Source organism: Zea mays, chromosome 3 (genome assembly GCF_902167145.1).
Source record: "Zea mays cultivar B73 chromosome 3, Zm-B73-REFERENCE-NAM-5.0, whole genome shotgun sequence".
Classification (NCBI taxonomy): domain Eukaryota; kingdom Viridiplantae; phylum Streptophyta; class Magnoliopsida; order Poales; family Poaceae; genus Zea; species Zea mays.
In genome coordinates, this window is record NC_050098.1 from 149,670,159 (window position 1) to 149,688,852 (window position 18,694).

At 45.7% G+C, this 18,694-nt stretch overlaps 1 protein-coding gene across 1 annotated transcript; it reads left to right on the forward strand.

Moving 5' to 3' along the window:
- The first annotated feature begins 16,654 nt into the window (after positions 1 to 16,654).
- LOC103650717 (putative calcium-binding protein CML19) lies at positions 16,655 to 17,978 on the forward strand. The gene has a single exon (XM_008676282.4). The coding sequence runs from the start codon at positions 17,199 to 17,201 to the stop codon at positions 17,709 to 17,711; it is 513 nt and encodes a 170-aa protein (XP_008674504.1). The 5' UTR covers positions 16,655 to 17,198; the 3' UTR covers positions 17,712 to 17,978.
- Positions 17,979 to 18,694: the final 716 nt, after the last annotated feature.

The following is an 18,694-nucleotide window of genomic DNA, read 5'->3' on the forward strand; positions in this document are numbered from 1 at the left end:
GGCTGTGGCCCACGGGGAAGACTGACTCCAATAGAGGTCATGCAAATCGAGCAACTATTCAAGCCTTTACTAGCATCTCTGGTTTGCCTGTTCAGTCATATGGCACATGTTTTCAACAGCACAGGTAAAAAAGCAGCGGTAGTATAGTCCAACAAATAGAACAGATGGTGGGGTCAATGTTCTCAGACACAAAAAAAAGGAAATGACTGTCAGCCACAGTACAAGCTATTATGGTTTTCCTCTCTCTTTCCATCCTTTTTACCTGGCTCGTTTGACTGCCTTGTTGAAATGTATTTTGTACTGCTACAGTAGCTCGTGGGCAACTATTTTAGTTTTGCTTGTCCATTTAGCTGCTCTATTGGAGTCAGTCTAAGGACCAGCCGGTGAGCATGAAGTAAAACCAGGGGTCGAATTTCTTGTGCCGTTTTGATAATAGGTCGTTACTCGTTAGCCAGTGGCGTTTGGAGAGGGTGGACTTGTTTGATTATTATTTCCTAGTTTTTAAAGCTAAAGCTCTAAATAAACAGTCTAAAATTATCTTTGAATAGCTCATCTTATATAAGAGAAAAGGTTTCCCTGAGCAATCACAAGTTTCACGGTTTTGAAAGCATCTACGTATTCGAGAGCGCACCCGGCGACAGACATAGAACCTGATTAACAGTCAACTTCAAGCTAATACCACTCATCAATCTCCTCACACTACTTTCTACAAGACCACAAACCAGATGGTACTCTTCCACCTATGATCCCAACCTCGACTCCTGGATCTAGCAAATTCTTGGCAGGCGCATTAAGCTTGCTTCCAAAGCACCATTGCAGAATCTAGCTCCTCCAAACAGCTCTGTTTGCACAATGGCCTCCATCTTCTGAGCATTTGTGCCATCCTCACCATCAACTTTTGCATCCCTGACCAATTCTCTTCCTTGAAACAATGTGCATTACGAGTTTTCCAAATATAGCACATAGATGTTGCACTTACCATTTTTAACACTATTTTTATTATTACTAACCAAAAAAATAGCAACTCGTTCCAATTGAATATGTCATTTAATTTTTTCCACAAACAGGAAGCCATACAACAATGGAAAAGAAGATGGCATACTGATTCATTTTCTGTACAAAAGAGGCAATATCTATCATCCACTGGTTTTTGTTTTGAAACATTATCTCGAGTAAGAATCTTGTTGTTAGAAACCAGCCATAAAAAATTGCACTCTACGGGGGATGCTAATATTACAGACTGGTCCTCCCAAACATTAGAAATAGTAGCTCCTTTCTCAATATTAATAATATATAGATTCCAATATTGTATCGTCAAACTCGGGTTTCCAAACCAATGGTCCTCCCAGAAACGAATACGCTCCCTATTACAATTTTCCACATAACCCCCATACGAGCTGCTTGGGCTGCACATAGAATCCCCTTCCAAAGAGGGGAAGCCCCCACATTTGAACAACATAACATATTTGGTTTGTCGTTCAAATATTTTTTATCAATTATCTTAGACCAAATAGTGTTAAATTTAAATGGTAACGGAAAATCCATGAGGCTAAAAGGCAAAGGTTTAAGCATCTTAAGGGCTTGTTCGGTTATTCCCATTACACATGGATTGGATGGGATTGGAAAAAAAAATAAGAAGAAGCTTGACTTGTTTGATTATTCCTATTATACATGGATTAAGAGCTAACCGAACAAGCCCTAAATCATGAATGTCCATCCCACCATATTCTTTCTTTTGGTCTATTAGCTACCAATTTGCAAGATGATATTTTCTGCTATAAACAAAAACATTCCAAAAAGTGGCCCATTTGAGAATTAATCAAGCGAATCGCTCATTTTGGAAATTTTATAATAGACATCAAGTAAACAGGGATACTCGCTAAACAGGCGTTCAATAAGGTAAGTCTTCCTCCATAGGAAAGTAATTTCCCTCTCCATCCAACTATCCTTTTACTTATTTTATTTACCACCGGTTGTATGTCTTTCCTTTTCAAGTTTGAATAGTGGAGAGGAACCCCTAAATATTTGATAGGGAGACTTTTTTTTTTGCAACAACATACCTTTTTTCCCCTCCTCCTCTAAGTATATAGGCACCAAGTCACTTTTTCATAATTGATTCTCATTCCAGAAAGGTGCTCAAAGCATTCAGAGGTCTAAAATTTATAGGACGGATTCAAACAGGCGCTAAGTATAGGTGTACATTCGAGCCGTTCGGCCCGGCCCAAGCCCGAAAAGGTCCATAATATTTGAATTTCGGACCGGCCCGGTCCGTTTGAATTTCGGGTCGTGCTCATAATTGCTTAAACATGCCGGGCTCATTTTGGGTGGCCCGGCCCATAATTGCTTAAACATGTCGGGCTCATTTTAGACGGCCCGAAATTCACATTAGGCCCGAAATTCAATTTTTGGCCCGAAATTGAGTTTTTGGCCCGAAATCCACATATAAGCCCTAAATTCAAAAAAACAAATAAAAGATAAGACAAATAAATTTGAACAAAAGCAAACTTAATATTTGTATTAAAGCTACGAGGGCTATGCAATGACTACCTCGTTTACAAATCATTTTGTTAGAAGGAAAAAGAGTATAATCACATCTATACAAAGTTCGTAAGTTCAGTTTATTGTCTAATGTTCATAGCAAAAGTAAAATTACATCCCATACTCTAATTCAAAACTACAAAAAACATCTAACTAGCATTATCTTTAGCTTTGTGTTATTTATCAAGTATATGAAAGTGTGGAATGAAGTGTGGTTTTAATAAATATATGACCCTTTTTGTGCCTCTATATGGGCCATTTTGTGCCTGCCTTAAATGGGTCGTGCTCGTCCCCGCCTATAGGCCGTGACCTCGGCCCAAACCCGGCCCGATATATCGTGTCGTGCCGTGTCTGGGCCGTGCTTTTTTTTCCATGCTTCGGGCCAGCCCATCAAGCCCGGCCCAAATGTACACCTATAGCACTAAGCATCGCGTGAGTATGTGTGCAACATGATATGTACTTGGTTGTGTTGGTGTGGATGTATTTATTTATCACAAAGACGGACAACAAACATGATACTTGGTTGTGTTTTGTTTGATACAGAATGTTCTGTGATCCGACTGACCAACTTATTCATAGAATGATTAAAGCCAGATGTTTCGAATGTTATAGCTACAATTTATAAAGATAAAAATATTATAGAAATAGTAGAAGTCGGTATGGAATAAAGTCAAATGAACAGTGTGATGTATCGAAATGCAAGAATATACATCATCAAAAACATGCGTTGTTATATATGTTACGCACAGCTGGTCATGCCATCGTCAGAATGCCTGGCCAAAGCAGCACTAAGACTATCTACAGCAGTATATCTATAATTTATCTAAAATCATTGTTTTACACTGTAGATTGCACTATTCGCAGAGTAGAGTTTAGATATGGTTATGGAGATAGGTAAACTGCTGGAGATAGCCTTGGAGATACTCTAACGGCGTGATTGTTGGTTGGTTGATGGCGTTCAGGCCCACGGCGTCACGTTGACCGTGCTACGCTCTTGTTTGGATGGCTGCAGTGTATAATGGCTGCTTGCATCCGCGCGTGCAGCCTAGATCTTTTTTTGGCTCGCTCGCCTGCATAAGCACAAACGCAGCTTCCCAGCGTTCCCAGCGGCCCAGGCTGGCGCGAGCCAGGGGCTCGACGTGCCGTTAACCAATCACACGGTAAAAGACTCCTCATCACACTCTTTATCTTACCTCCTAATTTAAACTTCACTATGTAAACAGTGCAAGATCCTTAGACTATCTTCAGCAGTCTATTTATACTTATATTTATATTTGTCGGCGTTTCGAGACCGGGGGGTCCCTGGGCCGACGAGTGAAATGTCGCCGCGTGCCCCAGCCCAGATGGGTCGGCGCGAGACGGAGTGCGAAGGGGGGAAGAAAGGGCAGCCGGAGCGAGAGAGGGAGGTGGAGATCACGCGGCCTTCGTGTTTGTCCCGCGCCCAGGTCGGGTGCACTTGCAGTAGGGGGTTACAAGCGTCCACGCGGGAGAGGGAGCGAGCAGCCTCACGCGAGCGCCTGTCCCGTCCTCTTCCCCGCGCGGCCAACCCTCTGTAAGAGGGCCCTGGTCCTTCATTTTATAGGCGTAAGGAGAGGATCCAGGTGTACATTGGGGGTGTAGCAGAGTGCTAACGTGTCTAGCGGAGGAGAGCTAGCGCCCTAAGTACATGTCATCGTGGCAGTCGGAGAGGTTTTGGCACCCGGTTCGTGTGGTGTCGTGGCCGTCGGAGGAGCGCTAAAGCTTGGCGGAAGGACAGCTGTCGGAGCTGTCGAGTCCTTGCTGACGTCCTCTTGCTTCCATAAGGGGGCTGAGAGCCGCCGTCGTCATAGAGCGTGTGAGGCGCCATCATTGCTTGTCTGGCGGAGCGAGCCAGATGGGACGCCGGTCTCGTTTCCCATAGCCTGAGTCAGCTTAGGGTAGGGTAATTATGGCACCCCCTATTGACGTGGTCGGTCCGTGCCCTAGGTTGGGCGATGTGGAGGCTCCTCCGAGGTCGAGGTCGAGTCTGTCTTCCGAGGCCGAGGTCGAGTCCGAGCCCCTGGGTCGGGCGAGGCGGAGACCGTCGGCTGAGGCCAGGGCTGAGTCCGAGCCCTGGGGTCGGGCGAAGCGGAGTTCGTCGTCTTCCGGGACTGAGCCCGAGTCCGAGCCCTGGGTCGGGCGGAGCGGAGTTCGCCATCTTCCGGGGCTGAGCCCGAGTCCGAGCCCTGGGTCGGGCGGAGCGGAGTTCGCCGTCTTCCGGGGCTGAGCCCGAGTCCGAGCCCTGGGTCGGGCGGAGCGGAGTTCGCCGTCTTCCAGGGCTGAGCCTGAGTCCGAGCCCTGGGTCGGGCGGAGCGGTGAAAGTCGCCTAGAGGGGGGGTGAATAGGGCGAAACTGAAATTTACAAATGTAAACACAACTACAAGCCGGGTTAGCGTTAGTAATAAGGAAACAAGTCCGTGAGAAAGGGTGCAAAACAAATCTCAAGCGAATAAGCAAGTGAGACACGGAGATTTGTTTTACCGAGGTTCGGTTCTTGCAAACCTACTCCCCGTTGAGGAGGCCACAAAGGCCGGGTCTCTTTCAACCCTTCCCTCTCTCAAACGATCCACGAATCGAGTGAGCTTTCTTTTCTCAATCACTTGGAACACAAGGTTCCCACAAGGACCACCACAAGATTGGTGTCTCTTGCCTCAATTACAAGTGAGTTTGATCGTAATGAAAGAATCAAGAAAGCACGATTAAAAAGCCAAGCAACAAGAGCGACAAATGACACACGGATCACTTTCTCTCTCAAGCCACTAATCACTAATGATCTCTTATCTCAATAGTGAAACTTGGAGAGATGGAGGCTTTGAATGTGTCTTGGAAAGGATTGCTAGCTCTTGTATTGAATGTTGAAGGTTGGAATGCTTGGGTGAAGTGAATGGAGGTGGTTGGGGTTGTATTTATAGCCACCAACCACTTCCTAGCCGTTGGGCCATTCTGCTGAGCGCGGACGGTCCGCCCTCCTGGTGCGGACGGTCCGCCCCTGTAGATCAACGGCTGAAAATGCAACGGTCAGCAGTAACGGCTATATCAACGGCTATATTGCATTTAATGCGTCGTCAGATGTCAGACAGAGCCAGTCGCGGACGGTCCGCCCGCCTGGTCCGGACGGTCCGTGAGGCCGCTATAATTCATTTCTCCGAACCCGTTACCTTCGGGTTTTTCGGTTTCTCATCTACCGGACGGTCCGCGCCAGAGGCCGGACGGTCCGCGCAAGGGCTCGGACGGTCTTTGCTTTTCCTCCGGACAGTCCATAGCACAGACTTGGATTTTTGCATTGGTTCTGGTCGAGTGACATCCTCGTGTCGCGGACGGTCCGCCGCAAGGGCCCGGACGGTCCGCGCTTGGCCTGTTTTTCCAAAAGGCTTCTCCTGTCCGGAATAATCTACGGTATTCCGGACAGTCGATTTAGTATAGTTATAGATGAACCTTTGGCACCTGTGTAACATATAATCTAGAGCAAACTAGTTAGTCCAATTGTTTGTGTTGGGCGATTCAACCACCAAAACTATTTAGGAACTAGGTGTAAGCCTAATTCCCTTTCAATCTCCCCCTTTTTGGTGATTGATGCCAACACAAACCAAAGCAAATATGGAAGTGCATAATTGAACTAGTTTGCATAATATAAGTGCAAAGGTTGCTTGGAATTTAGCCAATATAAATACTTGCAAGATATGCATGGATTGTTTCTTTCTTATATAACATTTTGGACCACGCTTGCACCACATGTTTTGTTTTTGCAAACTCTTTTGTAAATCCTTTTCAAAGTTCTTTTGCAAATAGTCAAAGGCAAATGAATAAGATTTTGAGAAGCATTTTCAAGATTTGAAATTTTCTCCCCCTGTTTCAAATGCTTTTCCTTTAACTAAACAAAACTCCCCCTAAATGAGATCCTCCTCTTAGTGTTCAAGAGGGTTTTTGATATGTCATTTTGAAATACTACTTTCTCCCCCTTTTGAACACAATAGGATATCAATTGAAAAATATTCAACACTTAAGTTTTTGAAATTGGTGGTGGTGCGGTCCTTTTGCTTTGGGCTCTTACTTTCTCCCCCTTTGGCATGAATCGCCAAAAACGGAAGCATTAGAGCCCTCGAAGTGCAATCTTCCCCTTTGGTCATAAATAAGTGAGTTAAGATTATACCAAAGACGAAGTCCTTTTGCGTTTGAGCTTTTACTCTCTCCCCCAAGGATGAAGTCCTTTTCCTTGATGCTCATTTCTCCCCCAGAGAGTTGCTCGGAGTGGTGGCGAAGTATGAGTTACGGAGTGGAAGCCTTTATCTTCGCCGAAGACTCCAATTCCCTTTCAATACACCTATGACTTGGTTTGAAATAGACTTGAAAACACATTAGTCATAGCATAGGAAAGAGATATGATCAAAGGTATACAAATGAGCTATGAGTGCAAGTTAACAAAAGAAATTCGTAGAATCAAGAATATTTAGCTCATGCCTAAGTTTGTTAAAAGATTGTTCATCAAGAGGCTTGGTAAAGATATCGGCTAATTGATCTTTAGTGTTAATGTATGAAATCTCGATATCTCCCTTTTGTTGGTGATCCCTAAGAAAATGATACCGAATGGCTATGTGTTTAGTGCGGCTATGTTCGACGGGATTATCCGCCATTTTGATTGCACTCTCATTATCACATAGCAAAGGGACTTTAGTTAATTTGTAACCGTAGTCCCGCAGGGTTTGCCTCATCCAAAGTAATTGCGCGCAACAATGGCCTGCGGCAATATACTCGGCTTCGGCGGTGGAAAGAGCAACTGAATTTTGCTTCTTTGAAGCCCAAGACACCAAGGATCTTCCCAAGAACTGGCAAGTCCCCGATGTGCTCTTCCTATTAATCTTACACCCTGCCCAATCGGCATCGGAATAACCAATTAAATCAAATGTGGATCCCCTAGGATACCAAAGCCCAAACTTAGGAGTATAAGCCAAATATCTCAAGATTCGTTTTACGGCCGTAAGGTGAGCTTCCTTAGGGTCGGCTTGGAATCTTGCACACATGCATACGGAAAGCATAATATCCGGTCGAGATGCACAAAGATAAAGTAATGAACCTATCATCGACCGGTATACCTTTTGATCCACGGACTTACCTCCCGTGTCGAGGTCGAGATGCCCATTAGTTCCCATGGGTGTCTTGATGGGCTTGGCATCCTTCATCCCAAACTTGGTTAGAATGTCTTGAGTGTACTTCGTTTGGCTGATGAAGGTGCCCTCTTGGAGTTGCTTTACTTGAAATCCTAGAAAATACTTCAACTCCCCCATCATTGACATCTCGAATTTCTGTGTCATGATCCTACTAAACTCTTCACATGTAGACTCGTTAGTAGACCCAAATATAATATCATCAACATAAATTTGGCATACAAACAAGTCATTTTCAAGAGTTTTAGTAAAGAGTGTAGGATCGGCCTTTCCGACTTTGAATCCATTTGCAATAAGAAAATCTCTAAGGCATTCATACCATGCTCTTGGGGCTTGCTTGAGCCCATAAAGCGCCTTAGAGAGCTTATAGACATGGTTAGGATACTCACTGTCTTCAAAGCCGGGAGGTTGCTCAACATAGACCTCTTCCTTGATTGGTCCGTTGAGGAAGGCACTTTTTACGTCCATTTGATAGAGCTTAAAGCCATGGTAAGTAGCATAGGCCAATAATATGCGAATTGACTCAAGCCTAGCTACGGGTGCATAGGTTTCACCAAAATCCAAACCTTCGACTTGTGAATACCCTTTGGCCACGAGTCGAGCTTTGTTCCTTGTCACCACACCATGCTCATCTTGCTTGTTGCGGAAGACCCACTTGGTTCCTACAACATTTTGATTAGGACGTGGAACTAAATGCCATACCTCATTCCTTGTGAAATTGTTGAGCTCCTCTTGCATCGCCATCACCCAATCCGAATCTTGAAGTGCTTCCTCTACCCTGTGTGGCTCAATAGAGGAAACAAAAGAGTAATGTTCACAAAAATGTGCAACCCGAGATCGAGTAGTTACCCCCTTATGAATGTCGCCGAGGATGGTGTCGACGGGGTGATCTCGTTGTATTGCTTGGTGGACTCTTGGGTGTGGCGGTCTTGGTTCTTCCTCATCCTCCTTTTCTTGATCATTTGTATCTCCCCCTTGATCATTGCTATCATCTTGAGGTGGCCCGTCTTCTTGATTTTGCTCTTCATCATTTTGAGCCTCATCCTCATTTTGAGTTGGTGGAGATGCTTGCATGGAGGAGGATGGTTGATCTTGTGTACTTGGAGACTCTTCGGATTCCTTAGGACACACATCCCCGATGGACATGTTCCTTAGCGCGATACATGGAGCCTGTTCTTCACCTATCTCATCAAGATCAACTTGCTCCACTTGAGAGCCGTTAGTTTCATCAAACACAACGTCACAGGAGACTTCAACTAGTCCAGTGGACTTGTTAAAGACCCTATATGCCCTTGTGTTTGAGTCATAACCAAGTAAAAAGCCTTCTACAGTTTTAGGAGCAAATTTTGATTTTCTACCTCTTTTAATAAGAATGAAGCATTTGCTACCAAAAACTCTAAAATATGAAATATTGGGCTTTTTACCGGTTAGGAGTTCATATGATGTCTTCTTGAGGATTCGGTGAAGATATAACCGGTTGATGGCGTAGCAGGCGGTGTTGACCGCTTCGGCCCAAAACCGGTCCGGTGTCTTGTATTCATCAAGCATGGTTCTTGCCATGTCCAATAGAGTTCGATTCTTTCTCTCAACTACACCATTTTGTTGTGGCGTGTAGGGAGAGGAGAACTCATGCTTGATGCCCTCCTCCTCAAGAAAGCCTTCAATTTGTGAGTTCTTGAACTCCGTCCCGTTGTCGCTTCTTATTTTCTTGATCCTTAAGCCGAACTCATTTTGAGCCCGTCTCAAGAATCCCTTTAAGGTCTCTTGGGTTTGAGATTTTTCCTGTAAAAAGAATACCCAAGTGAAGCGAGAATAATCATCCACAATAACTAGACAGTACTTACTCCCGCCGATGCTTATGTAAGCGATCGGGCCGAATAGATCCATGTGTAGGAGCTCCAGTGGCCTGTCAGTCGTCATTATGTTCTTGTGTGGATGATGAGTGCCAACTTGCTTCCCTGCTTGGCATGCGCTACAAATCCTGTCTTTCTCAAAATGAACATTGGTTAGTCCTAAAATGTGCTCTCCCTTTAGAAGCTTATGAAGATTCTTCATCCCAACATGGGCTAGTCGGCGGTGCCAGAGCCAACCCATGTTAGTCTTAGCAATTAAACATGTGTCGAGCTCAGCTCTATCAAAATCTACTAAGTATAGCTGACCCTCTAACACACCCTTAAATGCTATTGAATCATCACTTCTTCTAAAGACAGTGACACCTATATCAGTAAAAAGACAGTTGTAGCCCATTTGACATAATTGGGAAACAGAAAGCAAGTTGTAATCTAATGAATCAACAAGAAAAACATTGGAAATGGAATGGTCAGGTGAAATAGCAATTTTACCCAAACCTTTGACCAACCCTTGATTTCCATCCCCAAATGTGATAGCTCGTTGGGGGTCTTTGTTTTTCTCATATGAGGAGAACATCCTTTTCTCCCCGGTCATGTGGTTTGTGCACCCGCTGTCGAGTATCCAACTTGAGCCCCCGGATGCATAAACCTACAAAACAAATTTAGTTCTTGACTTTAGGTACCCAAATTGTTTTGGGTCCTTTGGCATTAGATACAAGAACTTTGGGTACCCAAACACAAGTCTTGGAGCCCTTGTGTTTGCCCCCAACAAATTTGGCAACTACCTTGCCGGATTTGCTAGTGAGCACATAAGATGCATCAAAAGTTTTAAATGAAATGGCATGATCATTTGATGCATTAGGAGTTTTCTTTCTAGGCAACTTGGCACGGGTTGGTTGCCTAGAGCTAGATGTCTCACCCTTATACATAAAAGCATGGTTAGGGCCAGAGTGAGACTTCCTAGAATGAATCTTCCTAATTTTGCTCTCAGGATAGCCTGCAGGGTATAAAATGTAACCCTCGTTATCCTGAGGCATGGGAGCTTTGCCCTTAACAAAGTTAGACAAGTTCTTAGGAGGGGCATTAAGTTTGACATTGTCTCCCCTTTGGAAGCCAATGCCATCCTTGATGCCAGGGCGTCTCCCATTATAAAGCATGCTACGAGCAAGTTTAAATTTCTCATTTTCTAAGTTGTGCTCGGCAATTTTAGCATCTAGTTTAGCTATATGATCATTTTGTTTTTTAATTAAGGCTAGGTGATCATGGATAGCATCAACATTAATATCTCTACATCTAGTGCAAATAGAAACATGCTCAACATTAGATGTAGAGGGTTTGCAAGATTTAAGTTCTACAACTTTAGCATGCAACATTTCATTCTTAGTTCTAAGGTCGGAAATAGTGGCATTGCAAACATTAAAATCTTTAGCCTTAGCAATTAAATTTTCATTCTCTAATCTAAGGCTAGCAAGAGATGCATTCAATTCATCAATCTTAGCAAGCAAGTCAACGTTATCATCTCTAAGATTGGTAATTGAAACATTACAAACATGTGAATCAACCTTAGCATTTAAAGTAGCATTTTCATTTCTAAGGTTGTCAATCATCTCACGGCAAGTGCTTAGCTCACTAGACAGTTTTTCACATTTTTCAACTTGTAGAGCGTAAGCATTTTTAACCTTAACATGTTTCTTATTCTCCTTGATTAGGAAGTCCTCTTGGGAGTCCAAGAGATCATCCTTTTCATGGATGGCACTAATTAGTTCATTTAATTTTTCCTTTTGTTCCATGTTAAGGTTAGCAAAAAGAATGCGCAAGTTATCCTCCTCATTTTTATCATCATCCTCATCACTAGATGTTTCATATTTAGTGGAGGACCTTGATTTTACCTTCTTTTTGCCGTCCTTGGCCATGAGACATTTGTGGCCGACGTTGGGGAAGAGAAGGCCTTTGGTGACGGCGATGTTGGCGGCGTCCTCGTCGTCGGAGGAGTCGCTTGAGCTTTCGTCGGAGTCCCACTCCCGACAAACATGGGCATCGCCGCCCTTCTTTTTGTAATACTTCTTCTTCTCCTTTCTTCTTCCCTTCTTGTCGTCGCCCCTGTCACTGTCACTAGACATAGGACATTTTGCAATAAAGTGACCGGGCTTACCACACTTGTAGCAAACCTTCTTGGAACGAGGTTTGTAGTCCTTCCCCTTCCGTTGCTTGAGGATTTGCCTAAAGCTTTTGATGATTAGGGCCATCTCCTCATTGTCGAGCTTGGAGGCGTCAATTGGTTGTCTACTTGGTGTAGACTCCTCCTTCTTCTCCTCCGTTGCCTTAAAGGCCACCGGTTGCGCCTCGGAGGTGGAAGGCTCGTCTAGCTCATTGATCTTCTTGGAGCCCTTAATCATGCATTCAAAACTCACAAAATTCCCGATGACTTCCTCGGGGGTCATTAGTGGATATCTTGGATTACCACGAATTAATTGAACTTGTGTGGGGTTAAGGAAAATAAGAGCTCTTAGAATAACCTTAACCACTTCGTGGTCATCCCACTTTGTACTCCCGAGGTTGCGCACTTGGTTCACCAAGGTCTTGAGCCGGTTGTACATGTCTTGTGGCTCCTCCCCTTGGCGAAGACGGAAGCGACCGAGCTCCCCCTCGATCGTTTCCCGCTTGGTGATCTTGGTGAGTTCATCACCTTCGTGCGCCGTCTTGAGAAGATCCCAAATCTCTTTGGCGTTCTTCAACCCTTGTACTTTGTTGTATTCTTCCTTGCTTAGGGAGGCAAGGAGGATGGTTGCGGCTTGGGAGTTGAAGTGCTCGATTTGGGCCACTTCGTCCGTGTCATAGTCCTCATCCCCTATTGATGGTACCTGTACACCATACTCAACAACATCCCATATACTCTTGTGGAGAGAGGTTAGATGAAATCGCATTAAATTACTCCACATAGCATAATCTTCACCATTAAAAGTTGGTGGTTTACCTAATGGGACGGAAAGTAGAGGTGTATGTTTAGGAACACGAGGATAGCGTAGGGGAATCTTACTATACTTCTTACGTTCTTGGCGTTTAGAAGTGACGGACGCCGTGTCGGAGCCGGAGGTAGATGTCGATGAAGTGTCGGTCTCGTAGTAGACCACCTTCCTCATCCTCTTGTGCTTGTCCCCACTCCGATGTGGCTTGTGAGAAGAAGATTTTTCCTTCTTCTCCTTGTGGTGAGAAGAGGAAGATCTTTTCTCCTTCCGCTTGGAGGAGTTCTTCTTCTTCTCCCTTTTCTTGGTGCGGGACTCTTCCGATGAGGTGCTCCCTTGGCTTGTAGTGGGCTTGTCGCCGGTCTCCATCTCCTTCTTGGCGTGATCTCCCGACATCACTTCGAGCGGTTAGGCTCTAATGAAGCACCGGGCTCTGATACCAATTGAAAGTCGCCTAGAGGGGGGGTGAATAGGGCGAAACTGAAATTTACAAATGTAAACACAACTACAAGCCGGGTTAGCGTTAGTAATAAGGAAACAAGTCCGTGAGAAAGGGTGCAAAACAAATCTCAAGCGAATAAGCAAGTGAGACACGGAGATTTGTTTTACCGAGGTTCGGTTCTTGCAAACCTACTCCCCGTTGAGGAGGCCACAAAGGCCGGGTCTCTTTCAACCCTTCCCTCTCTCAAACGATCCACGAATCGAGTGAGCTTTCTTTTCTCAATCACTTGGAACACAAGGTTCCCACAAGGACCACCACAAGATTGGTGTCTCTTGCCTCAATTACAAGTGAGTTTGATCGTAATGAAAGAATCAAGAAAGCACGATTAAAAAGCCAAGCAACAAGAGCGACAAATGACACACGGATCACTTTCTCTCTCAAGCCACTAATCACTAATGATCTCTTATCTCAATAGTGAAACTTGGAGAGATGGAGGCTTTGAATGTGTCTTGGAAAGGATTGCTAGCTCTTGTATTGAATGTTGAAGGTTGGAATGCTTGGGTGAAGTGAATGGAGGTGGTTGGGGTTGTATTTATAGCCACCAACCACTTCCTAGCCGTTGGGCCATTCTGCTGAGCGCGGACGGTCCGCCCTCCTGGTGCGGACGGTCCGCCCCTGTAGATCAACGGCTGAAAATGCAACGGTCAGCAGTAACGGCTATATCAACGGCTATATTGCATTTAATGCGTCGTCAGATGTCAGACAGAGCCAGTCGCGGACGGTCCGCCCGCCTGGTCCGGACGGTCCGTGAGGCCGCTATAATTCATTTCTCCGAACCCGTTACCTTCGGGTTTTTCGGTTTCTCATCTACCGGACGGTCCGCGCCAGAGGCCGGACGGTCCGCGCAAGGGCTCGGACGGTCTTTGCTTTTCCTCCGGACAGTCCATAGCACAGACTTGGATTTTTGCATTGGTTCTGGTCGAGTGACATCCTCGTGTCGCGGACGGTCCGCCGCAAGGGCCCGGACGGTCCGCGCTTGGCCTGTTTTTCCAAAAGGCTTCTCCTGTCCGGAATAATCTACGGTATTCCGGACAGTCGATTTAGTATAGTTATAGATGAACCTTTGGCACCTGTGTAACATATAATCTAGAGCAAACTAGTTAGTCCAATTGTTTGTGTTGGGCGATTCAACCACCAAAACTATTTAGGAACTAGGTGTAAGCCTAATTCCCTTTCAAGCGGAGTTCGCCGTCTTCCGGGGCCGAGCCCGAGTCCGAGCCCTGGATCGGGTGAAGCGGAGTTTCCTATGGTGCCTGAGGCCGGGCCTGACTGCCTGTCAGCCTCACTCTGTCGAGCGGCACAGCAGTCGGAGCGGCGCAGGCGGCGCTGTCCTTCTGTCAGGCCGGTCAGTGGAGCGGCGAAGTGACTGCGGTCACTTCGGCTCTGTCGACTAGAGGACGTGCGTCAGGATAAAGGTGTCAGGCCACCTTTGCATTAAATGCCTCTGCGATTTGGTCGGTTGGCGTGGCGATTCGGCCAGGGTTGCTTCTTGGCGAAGACTGGGCCTCGGGCGAGCCGGAAGTATGTTCGTCGCTGGAGGGGGGCCTCGGGTGAGACGGAGATCCTCCGGGGTCGGCTGCCCTTGCCCGAGGCTGGGCTCGGGCGAGGCGTGATCGAGTCCGTCGAGTGGACCGGTCCCTGACTTAGTCGCACCCATTAGGCCTTTGCAGCTTTGTGCTGATAGGGGTTACCAGCTGAGAATTAGGAGTCTTGAGGGTACCCCTAATTATGGTCCCCGACAATATTCAAACTTCATTCTACGAACAGTATAGTCTGGTGCTTATAGATAAAGTTTAGGCAAACAGTACGGCAATGCGAAGCACGAGTCTACAGGCGCGAGCTACCGATTCATGCCAACCAATAAACAGTGGCCAAGGCGACGGAAGAACACTGTTTGAGTTTGAGGAAGAAAAAAAAAGAGAAAAGAATCCTATCTGCACAGAATCCTGATGGGCCGATGGGCCCAAGATGGGCTGCCTGATACAGAATCTATCTAGGAGGCCGTGATCCAAACAGGTCTTTATGTGCCTGTTTGTTTCGGATTCTGTCAGCTTCTGGCCACAAAAAGCTGTTACGGACTGCCAAACGCTTAGCTTTTCAGCCAGCTTCTATAAAATTCGTTAAGGCAAAAACCATCTAAAATCAACATAAACATATAATCGGTTGAGTCGTTATAATAGTAGGAATTCGTCACTTTGTAGATCCTGAGCCTTATGAACAACTTTATTTTCCTTCACACGTAATCGTAATGATACTCAGATTCTTCCTACAGCCAGATTCTCCCCACAGCTACATTTTCAGAAAAGCTGGTCAGAAAAAAGCTGAACCAAACAACCCCTATATTGTACTGTGTATTTATTTTTGTTCGTCAACGGGATACGAATTCTGCATCGGCACTCCCCAACATTTGCACGAGTCTGAATTGATCACGTAGCAGGTGCAATGCAAAAGTCGACCAGGAGCGGATAAGGAACCGCGTCACCATACATGCGGGCCTGACGTCGGCTGCCCGCCGTATCTACAACACCTTTTTTTTCCTGGAACTTTCGCCGACCTCTAAAAAAAAGACTACACACGCGCTATGATCGATCAGTTTTACAGTTGAAGGTCCGCCCGTCTACGACGAAGAAAGCAGAAAGCTCGGTCCAATATAAACAGGCTGTTTGTTTCGTTTTAATCTATACTGGTTTCAATACGTTAGTAGTTTGTACTACTCTCTTCGTTTATAAATATATGACACATTGATTTTTTTTTTCAAAAACTTTGACCAATTATTTTATTCAACCAAAGAATAATAAATTATCATTTATTTTTTTATTTGTTTTATCTTTTTAAGTAGTTTGTGTTTGTTTCGCTTTACTCTGTACCAGCTTCAATACGTTAGTAGTTTGTACTAATCCGTCCCTTGGTTCATAAATATATAACATGTTGACTTTTTTTCAAAAAATTTGACCATTTATTTTATTAAAAATAATGAGTTATCATTATTTATTTTTTTGATTTCTTTTATCACTTATGTTGTATTTGATTGGACGTATATGGATGGATGGAAGGGGCGGTCACAGTTTATATAATGTTTGGATGAGAGTAAAGTGGGGGCGAGATAAACACCAGAGTAATTTTTTTGGTGGCGACATGATCTCAAAAAATTGAGTGGACGGTGTCACATCGTCTCATCCTACTTTAACTTCAAACTAAACACACCCTTAAAGTAGTTTGTGCTTAACTTAAAATTTTATATTTTTAAATAAAAAATTAAATAAAACAAGTAGTTAAAGTTTTTGAAAAAAGTCAACCATGTCGTATATTTATGAACGTCGTATATCCGTGAACGGAGATATATTTGTGAACGGAGGTATAATTTGATATTGTGTAACAGAGGCTGGCTCCCCGAGACTCGGAGAGTCGTTCGGAGGACGTGGCGATGGCGGTGGCGGCTTGGGAAGGGCGGCCGCTTCGCTGCCCTGCGAATCGGATCGGATGAGAAAAGACAGCTGCGCGGACGGCGGACCGACTCGACTCGGGTTGGACAAGTCGGACCGGAGAACGACGTCAACCTCGGAACATCCGCCGCTTCTTCCTTTTGTCTGCGTAGCCTAGCGCGTGGGTGCTCTTCTTGTATTCCCAGCCACCGCACCCGCTTCGGCTCCGTCGAGGCGCACGCTGAAACGTCGAGGCGCACGCCACCGAATTTCCAAAGTTCCCATGCAGGTTCGCTTTCTGGCCCTTGGTTTTCTGCTTCTTTTATTCTTGGCCCAAGTCCACTCTCTGGTCTGGGTACGTACGCACTCCGCCTCCCGGCCTTCAACCTTCCGCGGTCCACGCTGGCACACGCATCCTCTTCCGTCTTCCCTCCCTTCTCGTTCTCTCCCGCCATGCCGTGAAGCTTCCAAATGCGCGTCGCCTTCATTACCTGCCCTCCTGGCCTCCTCTATGGAGTGTGTTATATATACGTATCACCTCGCAACAACACCATGCATGGTTCGCAGCGCCAGGGTCGCAAGCTTATAGCAGTCAACAAATACTAGTGCCCATTACCGCCGGATCGATCGGAAGCCGGCCGGCGGCAAGGAAGGAGTATCCCAGCGCAGCACCGACTCCACGACTTGGCCATCAATCATCATCCATCGCAGTATCGCACCGCAGCAACAGACACCGACCGAGGATGGTTGTTGCCGTCGCCGCGCGGTCGTCGTCGTCCGCGACCAGCAGCAGCAGCGAGCTGGGGTCGCTGTTCGCGGCGTTCGACGCGGACGCGGACGGGCGGATCTCGGCGGCCGAGCTGCGGGAGTGCGTGCGGGCGACGCTGGGGCCCGACGCCGCGGCGGTGTCGGCGGAGGAGGCGGAGGCGCTGGTGGCGGGCGCGGACGCGGACGGCGACGGGCTGCTGGACGCCGCCGAGTTCGCGCGGCTCGTGGCCGGCCTGCACGCGGGTGCCGCCGAGGAGGACCGCCACCGCTGCCTGCGCCAGGCCTTCCGGATGTACTCCTCCGACGACGACGCGGCGGAGGGCCGGGGCTCCTCCTGCATCACCCCCGACAGCCTGCGCCGCATGCTCGCCAGGCTCGGCGCGCACCAGGACGTGGACGACTGCCGCGCCATGATCTGCAGGTTCGACCTCGACGGCGACGGCGTGCTCAGCTTCCACGAGTTCAAGGTCATGATGGGCGCCGCGTGACCCGATCCAGTTCCGCCGCCGCCGCTGCTGCTGCTTAGATGGTCCTTGTTCATATGTGGGTTGCTTCATTCATTGGTTGATTCATTCGTTGCTTGTGTGTCATCAAAATAATAAGTCATTAGTTGCAGGTAGCTAGGATTATTAGCCATGCTGTGATGTACATCATTTTCGTGCAGCCTGTGTTGTGCAGTTGTGCTCCTTCCCCCTTGCGTGTGAAGATGAATTGCTAATTTTTTATTTCATATATACATCGCCATCTAAAATAAATATTGAATCTGTACTAGCCTTCAAAAGTCAAACTTCAAAGTGCGCATTGAATTACAACACCAGAACAGTACACCTTTTGGACGCATATATCGCTTTTCCCACAAGTTTAAGAAGATTTACGAAAAAAATAACTTAATATTATCGCTTTTCCCAGAAGTTTAAGAAGATTAATAGAAAAAAGAACATTAATATTATATCACCAAATATAGTTAATATAATTTTTTTTACTCTTATTCTAGTGATACACATACTATTAGTAGGTATTGCGTCGTCCTGGCGCGCTGCTCCTGAAACTCGCGTAGCTGGCTACCTGTAATTTAGACGGATGTAGCAATGCCCTATAATTTAAATGAATATATTTTATTAAATTTAGGGGGGAAATATTCTACTCTGTCAGTAAAGTCTTAAATCTAGTTTATAGTGCAGCTTACTATGTTGTATATATTTGAGACATTTGATAAAGTGTCCTATAATTTTTTAGACAAATTTTATGAAATGATACACTATTATAATTTTTACTGTATAGAGCTTTATATTTTAATTTAAGGTATTGTTAGAGATACTTTAAGTCAAAGGTGTACCTTGCTATACTGCATCTCCCGCCCCCTCCCCACACAAAAAAAAAACTACGCTATCTCATTGTCCTGCTATTTAGTTGGATTTCGCCGGTAGCGTAAGTACTACATCCATTCTATATTACAGTTTCACTCTATTTT